Here is a 16,561-nt window from a genome sequence, read left to right as displayed (position 1 = left end):
AAGACTTAATAAACTTTAAAACAACAGCCAACAGGAACCTTTTACTTTATGTCGTTTGCTCCACTAATGGTAAATGGTCTGTATTTATATAGCAGCTTTTCTAGTCTTGATGACCACTCAAAACATTTTACAATACAATTTTACATTCACTCATACATTCATACAGTGCATGTATGTGCAGCACTTTCTCTATGAGAGGGGAACATTTGGAGTTCAGTATCTTCCATCGTCCAAGGACACAAGGGCATGCGTACTAGGGAAGAACGGGATTGAACCACTGACTACCGCTCGAACCCATGAAGGAGTAGATATTCAATGAATTTGTTAAGAATAATCTGCTGTGGCATCTGAAGCAGCACGAGCGGTCAGGTAGGAATACGTAGCTGTAGCTCATGAAAAAAGGGAGGAGAGGAGAGGCGGAAAGCAGTTGACGGGCTGCAGTGAGAAAGCCAGCCAGGGCAGAACAGGTGAGGGACAACAAACACAGAGCTGTATTTATTAATATTATTATCATTACATTCATTTTCTTTCAAAATAACATGTGGCAATTAAAAAATACTTGCATTCTATCACAATTCCTCATATGTCATCATCGCAGTGTTGGTTTTCAGGAAATAACAATAACAATAAAGCCAAAGATCCTTCATTTACAATCTTATCTACTAATTCCAAAAATCTGTTTGTCTATGCAGCTCACATATATCAAGTGCCGATCATTTTATCAGCTTCACACTTGGCACGAGTGTTGTTAAAGGGATAGTTCACCCAAAATAAAAAATTCACACATCATCTACTTACCCCTATGTCGATGGAGGGGTGGGTGAAGTGTTTGAGTCCACTTCTGGAGTCTCAGGGGTAAACTTTGTTGCAGCGGAATCTGATACAATTGAAGTAACCGAAGTCTTAGACTTGTACTAAACAACAGAAAAACATGCCTTCATACTGCTCGTGTGGTGTCATCCAAGGGTACGAAACCCAGACATTCATAATATACTCAAAACAAGGTATTTTACACCATGTTTTAAGCCTAAAATCCAATGGAAGAGGTTAAGCTAGCGCCGTAGTGAGACTCCAGAAGTATAGAATGAGTGCATTTTCATCTTTCGCTAAACAATCCTTTTAAGGGAGGCAGTGCAGTGTTGAATTTTGTGCGGCCTGGACAAGCGATACATTCAAAATTAATAAACGCTGCATAAATAGATGACCAGCGCTCTGTAGCAGCGGCGGCTGGGACCCATCACCATAAGCGGCGTTGTTGATCAATACAATAGTGTGTTCTTGTCCATGGGCGCATTCACCATAAAAGGCAAAGACAAGTGATTCTCCAGGTCGTGGTTCTGCGTTCTGAGTTGAGCTTTACTGAACTTTGAATGAACAGGTTAACAGCTCTCCAGGGTTCTGTGGACCGAGTCCTTCAGCCGGTCTTCACTTGCTGCTGCTCAGTAACTGCAGATCGCTTTTACAGTTTCAGACAGAAAAGCTGCAGCCATCGTCTCCACAGACCAAGCAAACAGCGCATTCCAAACTGGCAGGTTTAGACGGATACTGCACTAATAATCTGAATGATGGAAGGATTATCAAATTCTAGAATAAGTTTTGGTTGATCAACTGCTTGATTAATTCACAAATAGTTTCCTTAAAGCTCTGACTCCCATCTTTGTTTCTGTATCCAAGTGCAGCGACTCAACACCTTGAAACATCTGCCTGCCTGGGAGCAATTATTGAACTGTCACCATCAGAATAACAACACGTGTGTGAACGTGAATTGTGAGTTCAGCAGGTAGCCAGGCCAGAGCAACAGATCCCCCCATCTTCTTCACTGAAGGCTGTCAGGTACTGAGATGCCCCCTGGCAATAATTGCACCTGACAAATGGGCCTTGACAAAAGATTGGGGGGTGTTCAACCTTTTACTGATCTGACAGAGCAACTTAATTGAAACTATCAATCAGAGCCACCCTCCTCCATCTCTGCTTTTTGTGACTTTCAGTCTTCCCAGCTAAATCTTTCAGTCCTACTCAGAAGCTGCAAGAATTTATCTCTCTGTCAGTCCCCCTGCCTCTCATGCTCACTTGCACATGCATATTAAGGCCCATGTGCACAAATCAATACCCAAAAATATTGCTTCTCTCTGCTGGCTCTCCATACTCATCATTCCCCCATACCGTGCACAAACCCATTACTTGATCATTATATCGTGACAGGGCTAATTAATACATCATTCCAGCATATTTTCTTTTGTGTTTTCCCTTTAACAGTCTGCCTATCAGACTCTGCAGCATGTTGTAGAGCAGCGGCACCTAAAGTCCCAGTGCAAAAGCGTGGCAGAAACATTTTTTTTTTTTTTTGTACTAAATCACTACAGCCCCAAAAGGGTTGTCACAGTCAGTGGCAGGAAAGAGAGGATAGAGTCGGAACAAAAGGAAATACCTCCCCTTGCTGGAGAGGAAAGGGTTAAGCCTATTACAGAAGACCAATCAGGAATGGGGGAGCACTGCAAACCTCCGCAGTAAGAGAGAGAGAGAGAGAGAGAGAGAGAGAGAGAGAGAGAGAGAGAGAGAGAGAGAGAGAGAGAGAGAGAGAGAGAGAGAGAGAGAGAGAGAGAGAGAGAGAGGGAGGGAACGAGGGAGAAGGGAGAAGGGAGAGAGAAGAGAGCAGAGCAGAAGATAGAGAGATACCAGGAGTGTAGTGGTTTGTGCTCCTATCCAGACACTGAGGCAGGGAGAGAGCACAACGAGATGAGGAGAGCATTTACAGACCACATGGATGGATGAGAGGAAAACCAGAGACAAGCAAAGAAAAAGAAGAATCCCACCAACATCACTGTCAGGAGTAATCTCTGTGGACCTGTTTTTTCTCTCTGCCCAGGACTCAGGAAGGAAAGAGCAGCTGACAGTTGTGTGACCCTCAATCCTAATTCTTGGATTACAGCAGAAAGGATCAGAAACCAGTCCGGAAATTTGTATATCTGTCGACCTAGATTGTTGCAGAGGTGGGGAAAGGAGAGGGGGCAGCGTGGTGTGTGGACCGGTCCCGGAGCATCTGTGTTTACCCTGCATGGTGAGTGTGTTTTGATGGGTCACTCATACTTACTGCTCTGGTTTTCCGCTTAGAGGAGCGTATGTGACAACTAAGAAGACTCCAAAGCCAAACATGTCACATCGAAATGAATGCACGGGATTAGAACTTGAACTTCAGTTATTTTGTGTTGTTGTAAGACTTTAATTTATGGTTCAAACGAGCGAAAGGATTAAGATGCAATCCCTCTACACTTGTAATTCCGAGTCTCTGCTGCTGTAAACATCCCATTTTGAGAGGCTTTTGTTAATTTATTTGTGCAATAGGACGTTTGTATATTCACATTCTCTAAGCACGTCCGTTTTTTGCTCATCTTCAAAACTGTCAGGCTCTTCTGATACGACACCTGATTTGCGGTTTAAGCACTTTCAAACTGTGCATCCTTACAACGCGCATGATCCTCTGTGTCTTTGACATTGGGGCTTGATAAAGTATGGCACCCATCGCTGAAAACAACCTTGAGCAGTGACCGACATGTTCCGCTAAGGGAGATTACATTGATCACATACAGTGACATCGGAGGACGCATCCGTGTGTTTATGACAAGGTCTCCGAGGAATCACACTGAGCTAGAGCTCTAAACACGTCTGTCCTGAACCAACAACATGCAATAATCTCCAACAAGCATTTCCTGTAGTAATTCACGCTGTAAAAAACAAGAATAGCAAAACACTGTTGTTTAAATTAAATCTGAATAAGTGAAGATGAGATGTAAAACAAAAACGGTTCCTTTTGTACAAGCCCTGTTTTAGTGCTTCTGTTATGTTAATGCACTAGCAGATATGTAAAGTGCATCGGGAGATGCACAGGAACATGATAAGACATCAGAGGCTTGTTGCTATGCTAATACGAGTTTCCTTGTCGCCTCTCTGCTGAGGATGTGTTTCTTTTCATTATCACATCCCCCACAATTTACTCTCCTACTCCTCCTTCTCTCTATCTCGCTACCATCCATTACCCCTTTCTTTCTCTCTCCTCAGGTCACTGTGAAGGAAGGATGTCGGGCTCACTGACAGACGAATGATGATGTGTGTATCTCCTTGTTGTCTGGGGTCTTTTTTCGAGAACCAACCACCTACGGCGGTTGGGCACTCTGTCTGGAAACTCACACCTAACACCTCATGAGGATGACCTTCCCCTGAATTGCAAAATCAACTTCCCACCTAGGTGCATATAAATACTGGTGATCACAAATGTCACAATGATGGTGATTGGATACGTATGCACGCAAATAATCTGCTCCACTCGAGCCCTCTCCAGTGATTGAGGGTTCAGCATGTCAAAGGGCAAACTGGACACCTGTGCTGGATTTTCAAGTCAGTGGCGGTTGGAGCCAGGCGTACAGAGACTGATGAGAAAGGTGTAGAGTGAAGGTCAGTTCCGTTAGCGCTCCCAGAGGACACAGGGACCTGGACGCCGCCCGGACACACTGACCTCTCCTGGACAGATTCGGGACGTTATGATGCCGTATACTGGGGGATCGACATGGCTGACTGACAAACCCTTGGAGTACAAGCTAATGGATGTAAGAGTTTTTTTACATTTACAGATCTGACTGCTACCTTCTCACTGGGGACAAAAAAAAAGCAAGGATTTGGAACGTACTATGAGCAGCACATTCCACCCCTGTGCAGGGGAAGGAGTCTGTGTTCCTTTGTGTTCTTCGTTGGCCGCGTTTCTCCTGTCTGGGAATATCTTGAGATTATAAACAGGAGTTGGCTCCGACATTTTATTCCTGTTCCACTCATCCCTCAGAGCTCCCACCATCACCAAAGCAAACGGACCAGAGATCTGAGAAAAAGCCTGTGGGTGACGTTAGCCGACATCCACCGGGTGCAGGTGGCTGATTCCTCAGCTTTCTTGTAATTGTGGACAGGAGGAAGTAGCTCATAGACAGTGGAGTCAGACAGGTGCTTCTCTGGCTGTCAGCCTCTCTGGGAGGACCAAGCGGTGAAAAGGAAAAGCCTTCTCTTGGGGGGCCTCGTTCTGTGGATCCAACATGGACTCTATGGCCTGATTGCACAGCCCTGCTATTCAGATAGTGCTGGAGGGAAGGGTAAATATTACACACAAGAAAAAATCTATTTCTTTCTTCATGTCCTCTTGGATGCCATTCAAATTGGATGCATTTCTCGACGGAGGGCTGGATCATTTTCATAATGCACATTCTAATTAATTATTTTAATTTGTTATAGAGCGAATGCGTATCAGATGTTTTTCCCCTGAGTAATTACATTCCCAAGCACTGACATTATTTTTGGTGTGCTCGTTAGCCCATCAATTATTCAAGACCTTTTTCAACAAACATCTTGTAGCCTATTTCAAAGTTTGGTTCATGAGCCTGTTGATGATGAGGTAAACAGGATTTTCTGATAGAATATTCTTGTCAGTTACGAACCACCTTCAGTTGCCCTCATTTGGCAATGACCATACTGCTGAGAGAAATTATGATTTTAGTTACCAAGGACCATGGAGATTTTTATTGCTTAATTATTGAATTATTATTAATTCCACCTTAATGGAGAAAGTATTTGCTTCGTCAGCATTCATGCTAGCATATTAAAAACATTTAACCTTGTTACTCAATAGATAATAAGCTAATGCTTAGCTACTAAAAAGCAATATCCATTACTGAGGACTGACACGCACTTGTTGTTTTAATGCTTGACCATCTGAAGCTAGCACCATTAAGACAATAACCAATCAAGGTTACTTGCTTGGAACATGCAACATATCCGGCTTTTGTGCTGATGTCCAATGCAAACTGTTGATCCAATGCTCAAGGGAAGAACAAGGGAATTAACCTCCACTACCAGATGAACACGTACCAGGATCACAACTTGCCTCGGGCTTCTCACCAAGCTCATTCAGTGTTTCATGTCAGACAGGACTTGTTTTTTCAATCAACATGGTTTTACTGGATAGTGTCTACTACATGTATTTGTCTAAACACAATTTATTTGGCTAGTGCCACTTAAAAGGTTAAGCGTGTCTCAACCTATACCCAACACAGAGCAACCCAAATTAAGCAACAGAACCACAGCGCAGTTTGGCAATGCATGATGTTATAGATTCAGAGTAATTAAGCAGCGTTTCCATTTAAACATCCAATGTGTATGCATTTTCAGGCCGTTCCGGCTGCGTAGTTAAAGAATTTCATTTGTTCCAAGGGGTTTCTGTTTCATGATGTTCCTCTGTTTTGTGTGCAACTATCTGATCAAAGATGGTGTAAAGAGGAGTAGAGGCTGATTGAGGTGAGGTAATTACTAATTACTTGTGCCATGTGCACAGTGAGATCTAATCTGGCAGAAAGAAAGTTCCAGCCCTATTAAAGTGTTTGCACTCAGCATTTCTCATTTTTAAATCAAAAGGCTGTCTTATCATTAGACAACTGGCAGCATTACAGCTGACAAGATTTCTCAGATATGTGTTAATTACGACTTTCTAGATATGCACATGGACACAGACGTCTTCTTTTCATTTGCTCTTCATGAATTCTCTTTCTCTCTTTCTCCCTGCATACAGGATAATGCATATCCTTCCCAACCTGGAACAAGAAGCCACCATGAGCAACGTCACAGTCACTGACAACACGGAACCTATCAGCCGCACTATGAGTCCGGCAACCCCGATCCCGTTTCCCTATCCTGTTAGTTTTCAAGTCTCCCTGACTGGCTTCCTCATGCTGGAAATCCTCCTGGGGCTCAGCTCGAACCTCACTGTGCTTGCCCTCTACTGTATGAAGTCGAACCTCATTAGCTCTGTCAGTAACATCGTCACCATGAACCTCCATGTGTTGGACGTGCTGGTATGTGTGTGCTGCATCCCCCTCACCATCGTGGTGGTGTTGCTCTCCCTGGAGGGGGACACTGCGCTCGTCTGCTGCTTCCATGAAGCCTGCGTCTCCTTCGCGAGTGTTGCCACCGCTGCTAATGTGCTCGCCATCACCCTCGATCGTTACGACATCTCAGTTAAGCCAGCTAACCGGGTCCTGACCATGGGCCGAGCCCTGTCCCTGCTGGCTTTCATTTGGGTGTTATCCGTTGTTAGTTTCCTTGTACCCTTTATTGAAGTGGGCTTCTTCGCCCAGGGCCAGGCTGAGCTGAACCAGACAGTGGTGGACAATGTGGTTCACACCAACCAGTACTATACAGAACTTGGCTTGTATTACCACTTGCTTGCTCAGATTCCTATTTTCTTCTTTACTGCAGTTGTCATGCTCATCACCTATTCAAAGATCCTGCAAGCACTCAATATTCGCATTGGCACACGTTTCCACAATTCACAGAAGAAAAAGGCTCGCAGGAAAAAGCAACCATCCATGACGGCCATGACAACGCAGCAAGAGGCCACTGAGGGATCACAGAGCAGTGGCAGCCGGATGCCCACACTGGGCATGCGTACCTCTGTCTCTCTAATCATTGCCCTGCGCAGGGCTGTTAAACGCCACAGAGAAAGGCGAGAACGCCAAAAAAGAGTTTTCAGGATGTCCCTCCTGATAGTGTCTACTTTCCTCCTGTGCTGGACACCGATCACGATACTCAACACAATCATCCTGAGTGTGGGCCCCAGTGACCTGATGGTCAAGTTAAGACTTGGCTTCCTGGTGATGGCTTACGGGACCACTATCTTTCACCCTCTACTCTATGCCTTCACGAGGCAGAAGTTCCAGAAAGTCTTGAAAAGCAAGATGAAGAAAAGAGTTGTGTCCATCATCGAGGCAGATCCTACACCCAATAACGCCATCATCCACAACTCCTGGATCGACCCAAAGAGGAACAAAAAGGTGACATTTGAGGACAAAGATGCCCGACAGAAATGTCTGTCTTCTGTGGATGTGGAGTGAAGGAACCCATCAATTACTCCGTCAATAAAAGCAGCTAAAACATCAGGTTATGATGAAAAAGGGAAAACATTAATCCAAAGCAGTAATGTAAATAATATATGTAACAGAATGTACAAAAAGAAGAGGTGGATAATTTATTACTATTTATTGAGAACAAAAGTAGCTCTCATAGATGTACCATATACTGTACTGTAGATATTGCATGGCTTTTTGTAACTGTAGCAGCAAATTGTCAGTGTTTCCAATTAATTAGGTCATTAATGCCTAACTTGTCCCACCACTGATTCTTAATGAACCCCCCAAAAAACACTTCTCATAATAACATGAAAGAATTATAGCGTAGTGTTTTGCGCCATTGCTTCATTAGAGCTACGCGCCCTTGGCTCAACTGTCTGTCTGTCTGGCTCTGTCTCCCCCCAACAAACTGACTACAGACCAGCACGACAGGAGAAATCCAACCGTGTCAGTTATACCATCTCTGGCAGAACCCTGTATATTATCAGTAATTTCTGCTTTAGATTCAGGCAGGCATGCATTTCTCAACAGGCAGGCAGACATCACCATAGAGTAACACCACCACAACCCAACACAGATAGATTCAAATTCAGTGGGAAACACTGCATAAAGTACATTGTGTGCATATATGATACATGTAAAGCATAGGGTAAACAAGGTATATAAATAGAGAGAGAAAAGTAGGAATTGTTTATATGTATATGTATATTTATAATAAATTTTGTGTCCACTCACCTAAGGCAGCCAAAGGCTTCCTATTCTTTCCAAAAGTAAAGTGTTTGTGATTGTGTAAGAGCTGTGAGATTAGTATCATTCATCACCACCATGCCACTTGCTCAGACACCGGACCCTGCAGTCCTCAGTGACCACTGACCCTTATTGCCTAGCAGCCCTCGGAGGGAAGGCCCTAACACTGAAATGAGACGATGGGGACACAACAATGACAGACAATGGGGGGACATAGGAATGGAAAGGAAGTCGTGAAATATTGCCTATTATGTTCCTATGGAAGAAAAGCTGTAGAGGAAACTGTTCACAATCACTGCTTTTTCAAGTTCAGGAACATTCACATTCCTGAAACACAACAGAACACCATGGTTCTCATCATCTCGTTTTACATAAACCAGATGTGAATCAAAACCTAGTCTGTTTCCTGTTAACAGCCACCTCTTTGAGCCAAATGGAAAAATCTACAGTTGCCTTATTTTGGTATGATAAATTGACTGTGACTTCATGGTGGGACAGGGTCTGTGACAGGGAGAGCACATATTGGACACAGTAATACAAATATTGTTTTAATTATAAAAGACATGTATTCACTGAGAAATTATTAAATCAAACTAAAGGCAAATGTCACTTTCGTTTGCACTATCAAACTGTTTACTTTTTATAACACTAGCCCGAATCTCCAAATAAGTAAATCCATAACTGCAATAAAGGCCGACTTCAAAAATCTTGAAGCTTAATAAAAGACTCTGTTTACAATGCACAATAACAAATAATGAAGTTCTTCTTCCCCGCCTCTGTATATCTACCAACAGTGCGTGCCTTTCTTTGTTTATCAAAGATGATGAAATTATATTTCCCATGTGGCTGCTGGTAGATAATAAATGCAGCCAGCCTTGTATTTCTGGCTCAACTTTTATATGAGTTTGCCCTAGATAAGTTGTCATAATTTATTCGCTCAGCAGCGGAAGAACTTCTGTGGTGAAAATTTACAAAAAGAAAGCTTATTAGATTCACTCTGCACTTTAATACTGAATCTAGAGGCAGAATTACAAAATCCATTATCATACAAAGCCATGCTCAGCTGACAGTTCACGTCACTGCAATCCCCAGGTCAAGGATTACATTCTTCCTTTGATTTTGAAATGTATAGCGAAGTCACACCCATGCATAAAGGTGCCACCAGCTACAAATGCATAGGAACTCCACTCCACAGTATATCTCAGTAATGAGCTTATTACGCCTTTGCTGTCTTAGGTTCAGTAGAAAATTGAAGAGGCCTTTAGCTCCTGAGAGCACGGAGGCTGTTGGCTATTACACAACCTTGATTGGACACACCTCTGGCTGTCAGCGTGTGGTTTGTAGCACAACAGTGAGAGCTGATATTGGAATATTGATGCAGGCATGGTTCTTTATGACCCTGCTATAAACCGGCAGTGTTGATGTCACGTTGCCTTGAGGGCACGTCTGTGATTGAGAGTGGAGCTGGGATCACAGCCAGCAACAGATTACTCGACAGGGGAGTGGAAATGACCTATGAGATGAAAACATGAGCCAGAGGATACATTTAAAAACACTGATGTATACGAGTCAATATTGTAGAATGCAAACTTCCAAGGTGAGGTATCAATACGTAAATGCATCAACATATTGCTTTTAAAAATATAACAATGATACAAAACCACAGATCTGTTCCGCTCCTGGTGAATACATCATGTTAGGTCCTGTTCTAGACTTCATCAGCTTCATCTAGTGAAAAAAAATCATTAGTATTGAATACCTTCTAAAATCCACTCTCAAAAGGCTAATGCTATGCCACCAAGCATTGGACTAGACTATGAGGTCACACTATGTTTTCCATCCTTACATGCAGCCTCACTGACTAATTCAAACAGGCCTTTCAAGTTCAACCAACATTACAACATGATGTTCTGGCTCAGTGAGCATATTCTTAATGTTCTTCGCTGGTGTTCAACGGATCAATGATGTAGACTCAATCGCCGCCTACTGGCTTGGCTATTTTGTAATCATTGTTGTGTTCTCATCTAGACAGAGAGATTTTGTAAGAAGAAGGTCATGGGAACAGAGTTTTTTTTGTTTATTTTATAAAAATATCCGAAGGGCAGACAAGGAAACAGTCTGATATTTGCTTCTTTTTCCGATTACATCTCAGAGGTGTGGGACAGTTAGCATAGACTAAGTTAATTGATACAAAATTATCTTTTTGTATCATGCTGAGCTACGTTTATTAAACTATTTACTATTTTATTGTCACAGTGAAACAAATGTAAATGTTTCTAAATGTCCTAAACAAAATGGTAAAAACATGACTTCTCTTTAAAGAAACACCTTCAATACATAATGTTGTTCTGAGATAAGAACTGTTTCTTGCTCACTTTCTTTTACAGCCTTTACCTTTTCCATCAACACTTGTTCCACATCTATTTGGATTCTGGCTCTGGCACAACCCTTTTACCCCTTGTAAAGGTACCAACTGGCTGAGTAGTTTAAACCTTCACCAGGGCAACAATAGAGCTTTCAAATGCTCATATTTTTTTCTAAATGTGAGATACGTTGAGACGGGCGTTTGAAGAACATAATTCACTCACTTGAACCAAAATATTACACAAAGCCTTTGGGGATATGATATAATGTTTCTGGTGGAAATAGATGTTGACCTGTGACTCCAATTTTGGCTTAACCTCATTGTAATGATGAGATCATTAAAACCACCCACGGCAAAGCTAAAGCTACAGAGCCCATGTCCTTACTCATCAAGTCTACACCATTAGGGCTTCAGTGTTCAAATGAATATCGATTAATAAAGCTTTAAATATTCTACCTCTACTGTCATAATATCTATCAGTATGTAGAGGTACGATCATGTTTATTACTGTTCAAAAAGATGCCATGGATACAAACCCCCAAGGCAGTGGTGCTGGTTAGTATATTGGACATGTTAACCAGGCTAAACTCCACCTCTAACCTGAGGTGACCGGTCAATACACTGAAGTAGTGAATAGCAGAGGATCAGGGATGTTTGTAAGAATCACTTGACCCTGGCGTGTCCTTTTCCTTCTCCCCCAATACACCACATCAAGGCTGCTACTTGCCGCTGTCCCTATCGCACACATTACGGCCAGCCCTCTCTCGCTCAATGGCTGCCTCATTCCCAATTCAGATGCCATCTCTTCAGATCCCCTCTCTATCCGGGTGCAGACACCGAATAAGAGCCTGGGAAATCACATTATTCTGTCCATATGGAGCCTCAATTGCATTAAGTCAGCGAACACTCAACTGTAATTCTGCTGCCGTAGAGAAAGAACCAAAGTTAATTCAGCACACCAGCTCGACCGGCCTGACAAATTATTGCTTGTGGTCATTTTCTAAATGTTACTCTCACCAAGCCGCATTTAGAGAGATGGAGGGACACTTTATAGAGTTGGAAGATATATGACCATGATATAAAACCAATAATCTCTACACTGGTAAAGCTATGGTGTAGATAGAGACCAGGAATTGAAGGCAGACAGACATAATGAAGCATGACCTCTACCTGCTATGACCTTAATGGCACCATTGTGTGGTATTGAAGAAAATAAGAGACCAGTCTGCAAAGGCTGTGTAGATTACCGTTATCAACAGAGAGCAGACGCTTCATGACACATCAAGTGCTCTCCTTTATTACTCACTCTACATCAGATAACAAACGATTCCTAGAGGGTCAACAGGGGTAAGCAGCTTTATCTGCATGCTGAAGGCAATATAGAAAGACGTAGAATTATGATTTTAAAGAAAATTACGAATACTAAAATAGCACTCAGAAGAGCACCAACCTTGTTTTAGGCCCAACAAATATTTAATGATATCCCAAATCTAATGGGTCCTTCCTCAAGCAAACCCCCTCCACAAAATGTCATGAAAATTGCTTGTGTAGTTTCTGCGTAATCTTACTAATGCAGGAACAAACACGGCCCACCAGTCGTCTTATGAAACCACAGTTAAATTGACTAGATCTAGATTTCTATTTGGACCTGCACTCATTCGTATCATAAATATCAGAGCCTTAACAACACAAATTTTTTCAGGTATGTTTAGGGGACATAATTAGCATTATTAACAGATTAATAATAATAAACAGAACATAAACTGAATGTGAAAAAGTGAAAGTGAAAAAACTAATCCTGGACACACAGACACACAGACACACAGACACACACACACACACACACACACACACACACACACACACACACACACACACACACACACACACACACACACACACACACACACACACACACACTCAACAAATTGAATGGATTCTTTCCTGTTTCCTACAACATCCATTTACCAAGTTTGATTGTAATCCAGCATAATCCCACAAAGTAAAATAGAGACAAACAGAGACAAAAGCATAACCTCCTTGGCAGAGGTAATAATATAAAAATAATATGAATACATATAAGGGTTCAAACCTGTTTGCACTTAACAGAAAGAAGCAGCTCACTATTCAAAAATTAGAGCCATAAGCAGCATCAAGCTTTAGGTTTTTTTCAAAGCTACAGAAGTCAGTTCAGATAGTTTACCTGGATTTAGATAAATGACAGCAGTTGATCCCAGTCTAATCTCAGTTTGCAAGTTTTCTTTTTCATGGTTTACCTGTTGCTGTATCTGCCATTACTATTCCACGTGTTGTTGTTTTTATTTTGCTCTTTGATTTTCATGGCATACCAGGAACATTATACTGCCCCCTGCAGTCCTGGCAGAACAGCATGTCGAGTACCAACAACATCTGGTATCACTGGTACCAAATGTACTGTAAAAAAAGAATGTTCTAATATTTGGCATCGACTTGGTTCCAAAGTACTGGTCGTCCTGACATTCATTTTCAGGACAAAGTGTCCTCCATGACTTAAATCAATTCATGACAACTCAACTATAGCCAGTAACAATTGCACTGTACAAGAACCTATAGCCAAGGTCCTGGTTGGTCCCACGTTTTGCTTTTTCTCTCCATTCCTCCACCAACTTTGGTTTAAAAAGATTCGGTACTTTTTGCTTATTCCTAAAAGCAAAGAAACATGGTTTGAAAATTATATTGTGAAATCTTATCATTTGTGAAATGTGGCTCAGACAATGTTGTTGACTTCACTAGTATATTCTAATCACACTGAAGGACAAAAAGAAGTCAGAAGTTTTGTGCCAACATGGCTGCACGCCCAGTCCCTGTGTGTATGTGCACCTGCCAGTGCCAGTGTGCGTTTGTGCGTGTATACTCCAGTATACGCAGCTATGTTCATACAGTGTGCATGCAGCCAATTGTTTTATCAGGCTGGGACAGTGTCAACCCCTGTGTGTGAGAGGGGAGACAGCAGATCGCTGCCTACCAGCTCTCCTCACAGTGAGGTGACTACTGTCTGCAGACAGGCACTCTTGGGTTGTGCTGCCACTCATCTCTCCACATGAATGGATATGAATGGGAGAGACACAATGAAGCTCACTAACACATCCTGGCAGCCTGAGTCTGAAACTACATGGTGTGCATCTGTATTCACTCCAAACACAAAAGTCTTTCACGTTTTAAATGGAGTCCATCTTCCTCCAAGTGTCCTCATGTCACAATATAATTACAGAGTGTCTAGTGCTTCTGAAGTACAAGTACTATTGATTTTCTCTGCAGACATTGCTGAGTTTGGATGGACTTCAAAGATATTACAGCTGAATCATCAGTACAAGCGATGAGTATCAGCTGCCTGTGTGTATAACTTTTAAAATTCTGTTCTGTGAGACCTATATCAAACTGAAGGTTCTAAGGGAAATCCTGCAGGTTAAAGGAATGAAGTATTTACCAGTATTAACCAGGCAGAGGAGCTGAAAAGAAGGTGAACAAGTTAACAGTTGTATTGCTAGTTAGTCTTAATGTGAAGCTGTAGTCAATTGGACCAATATATCTAAACCTCGATTTGTCTCGTAAAACCATTGTTGAGTCTTCTCTATCTTTCTACAAAAAGTCAGAGTTCTCACAGAGACATTATGTAACTTTCTCTAGTTAGTTGGCATCTAGCTTCTTAACTTAACATTGGGTCCTATACTGCAAAAGAGAAAAGGGGACTTAGTATTATAACACAGGTGATCAACATATTGCTTTAATTATTTGTGGTGAATGGAAAGTAATCTCCTTCAAATCTCTGTTTTGGTATCCTGGATAAGAGATGCCAAAAAAAAGACAATGCACACTAAGTGAAAGAGAATAAAACGAAATTAATACCAGAACAGAAAAAATATAGTTAAACCATTAAAAAAGATAAAGAATAATACCAGTTGGACATTCAGCAGTTTAAACCAGTTAACTTACTAAACTGAACTTAAATTATGAAGAAATTGGATAATGACTCTTGGGAATTTTGTTCCCACATGTAAAAAAAACCTACAATTTTGTATATATATATATATATATGGACTAACACATAGATATAGACAACACTACACCAAACACAGTCTCATAATAATACTACCCCAGCTGACCATCTGCTCATCACAGGCCTTTGACCATAATGACTGCTCCGTCTCGCGAGTTGTGACCTCTGAGATGGCAAGCCAAAGGAGAGCAATCAAAGCACATTCAGTTCTGCTACACTCATTTGCCCACTCTCAAAAAGCTATCACAGGGAGCAGCTGTAAACATTTTGCTGCTCAGCACTCATGAGACATGCAGTCAAAGAGGATAGCAGCTATCAGTCCCCTTCACAGAGGAGGCCTGTGTGAACACACTTTGCAATCTGAATACAGTGGAAAAGGCGAAATACACACAAAGAATAGTCCAGGGAGCTGAATTGGGTCAAAAACCCTCATTATTTAGGAATACACTGAAGGCTATTCTGAAGAAATCCCAAGTCTCTGTTGTTGATGTGCAGCACTCATGTAATGCATTTGTTTGTGAGCAAGCCAACAGCTGTTTGTTTTTACTTTGAAAGACATACAAAGACAACGAGTGATGTTTTCAAGTTTTTTCTTTATGAATGAGCTTTTTTTTAGGAACCTCGACTCATTAAAGGTTTAAGTATAATTTACTTGAGTACTGATGCGTTAAATACTTTTGTCCTTGCAGATCTCAGATGGCCATAAAATCCCCAACATTTTTAAGTGCATTCAACAAATCCATGCGTGGATATGCCACAGGTAAAAACATGAATCATGATTAAACTACCTTTGAAACATAGCAAGAACTAATTCAAATTTAGAGAAACTTCACACTGGTCCTTAAAGCACAGCCCTGACTTCCTGTGTGTCAAATGATGGAATTTAAAATCTATAAAGCACTAAATATACTTGGGTCTAAATACATCATTAATCTGTTTGACTGTTATGAACATATACTGTATATAAAGGGTGAAGAGGAACAAGCTGGGTCTGCTAAAACTCAATTCATTTTTTATAAGGGCTTAAAACATTATTGTCTGCTAACTAATTTACTACGTACATAATCAACATAATCTTAAACTGTTTGTTTTCTTGTTTTGCTGCTGTTTTAATGCAATCTAATACAATTTGATTGTGTTTTCATTTCAATTTCAATCTCTTAAATAATTCAATGCTTCTGTAAATCAGTTTGAATCATTTTGTTTTGTTGTCTATTAAATGTAAATTTCATGTTTTCCTGAGGTCCTGTTTTTATGTCTTTGATGAATGATTTTATCATGCCTTTGAATCACATCGTCTTGAAGGGTCTGTATAAATAAAGTTTTCTTGTCTATATCTGCTTTTTTGCTTCTTTGTATATAAACTCTGAACATAAGGAGTATTTGGATTTTGGACCCTCTACTTCCTGCCATTACTGAATGTTATATCATTAGATAACGTCGCCACCTTGTGGACATGGGTTCACTTTACTTTGT

The 16,561-nt window shown here is 41.4% G+C and overlaps 1 protein-coding gene across 1 annotated transcript; it reads left to right on the top strand.

The window, feature by feature from the left end:
- The first annotated feature begins 4,520 nt into the window (after positions 1–4,520).
- Positions 4,521–8,615, top strand: LOC133009401 (G-protein coupled receptor 22-like). Its single transcript, XM_061076900.1, has 2 exons — positions 4,521–5,132; positions 6,602–8,615. Exon 2 carries the CDS (start codon positions 6,606–6,608, stop codon positions 7,920–7,922), a length of 1,317 nt encoding a protein of 438 aa, XP_060932883.1. The 5' UTR covers positions 4,521–5,132; positions 6,602–6,605; the 3' UTR covers positions 7,923–8,615.
- Positions 8,616–16,561: the final 7,946 nt, after the last annotated feature.

The sequence above is a fragment of the Limanda limanda genome, chromosome 8 (genome assembly GCF_963576545.1).
Source record: "Limanda limanda chromosome 8, fLimLim1.1, whole genome shotgun sequence".
Lineage (NCBI taxonomy): Eukaryota > Metazoa > Chordata > Actinopteri > Pleuronectiformes > Pleuronectidae > Limanda > Limanda limanda.
Note: the sequence above shows the minus strand (reverse complement) of the source record. Positions and strands in the feature narration are given on the sequence as shown.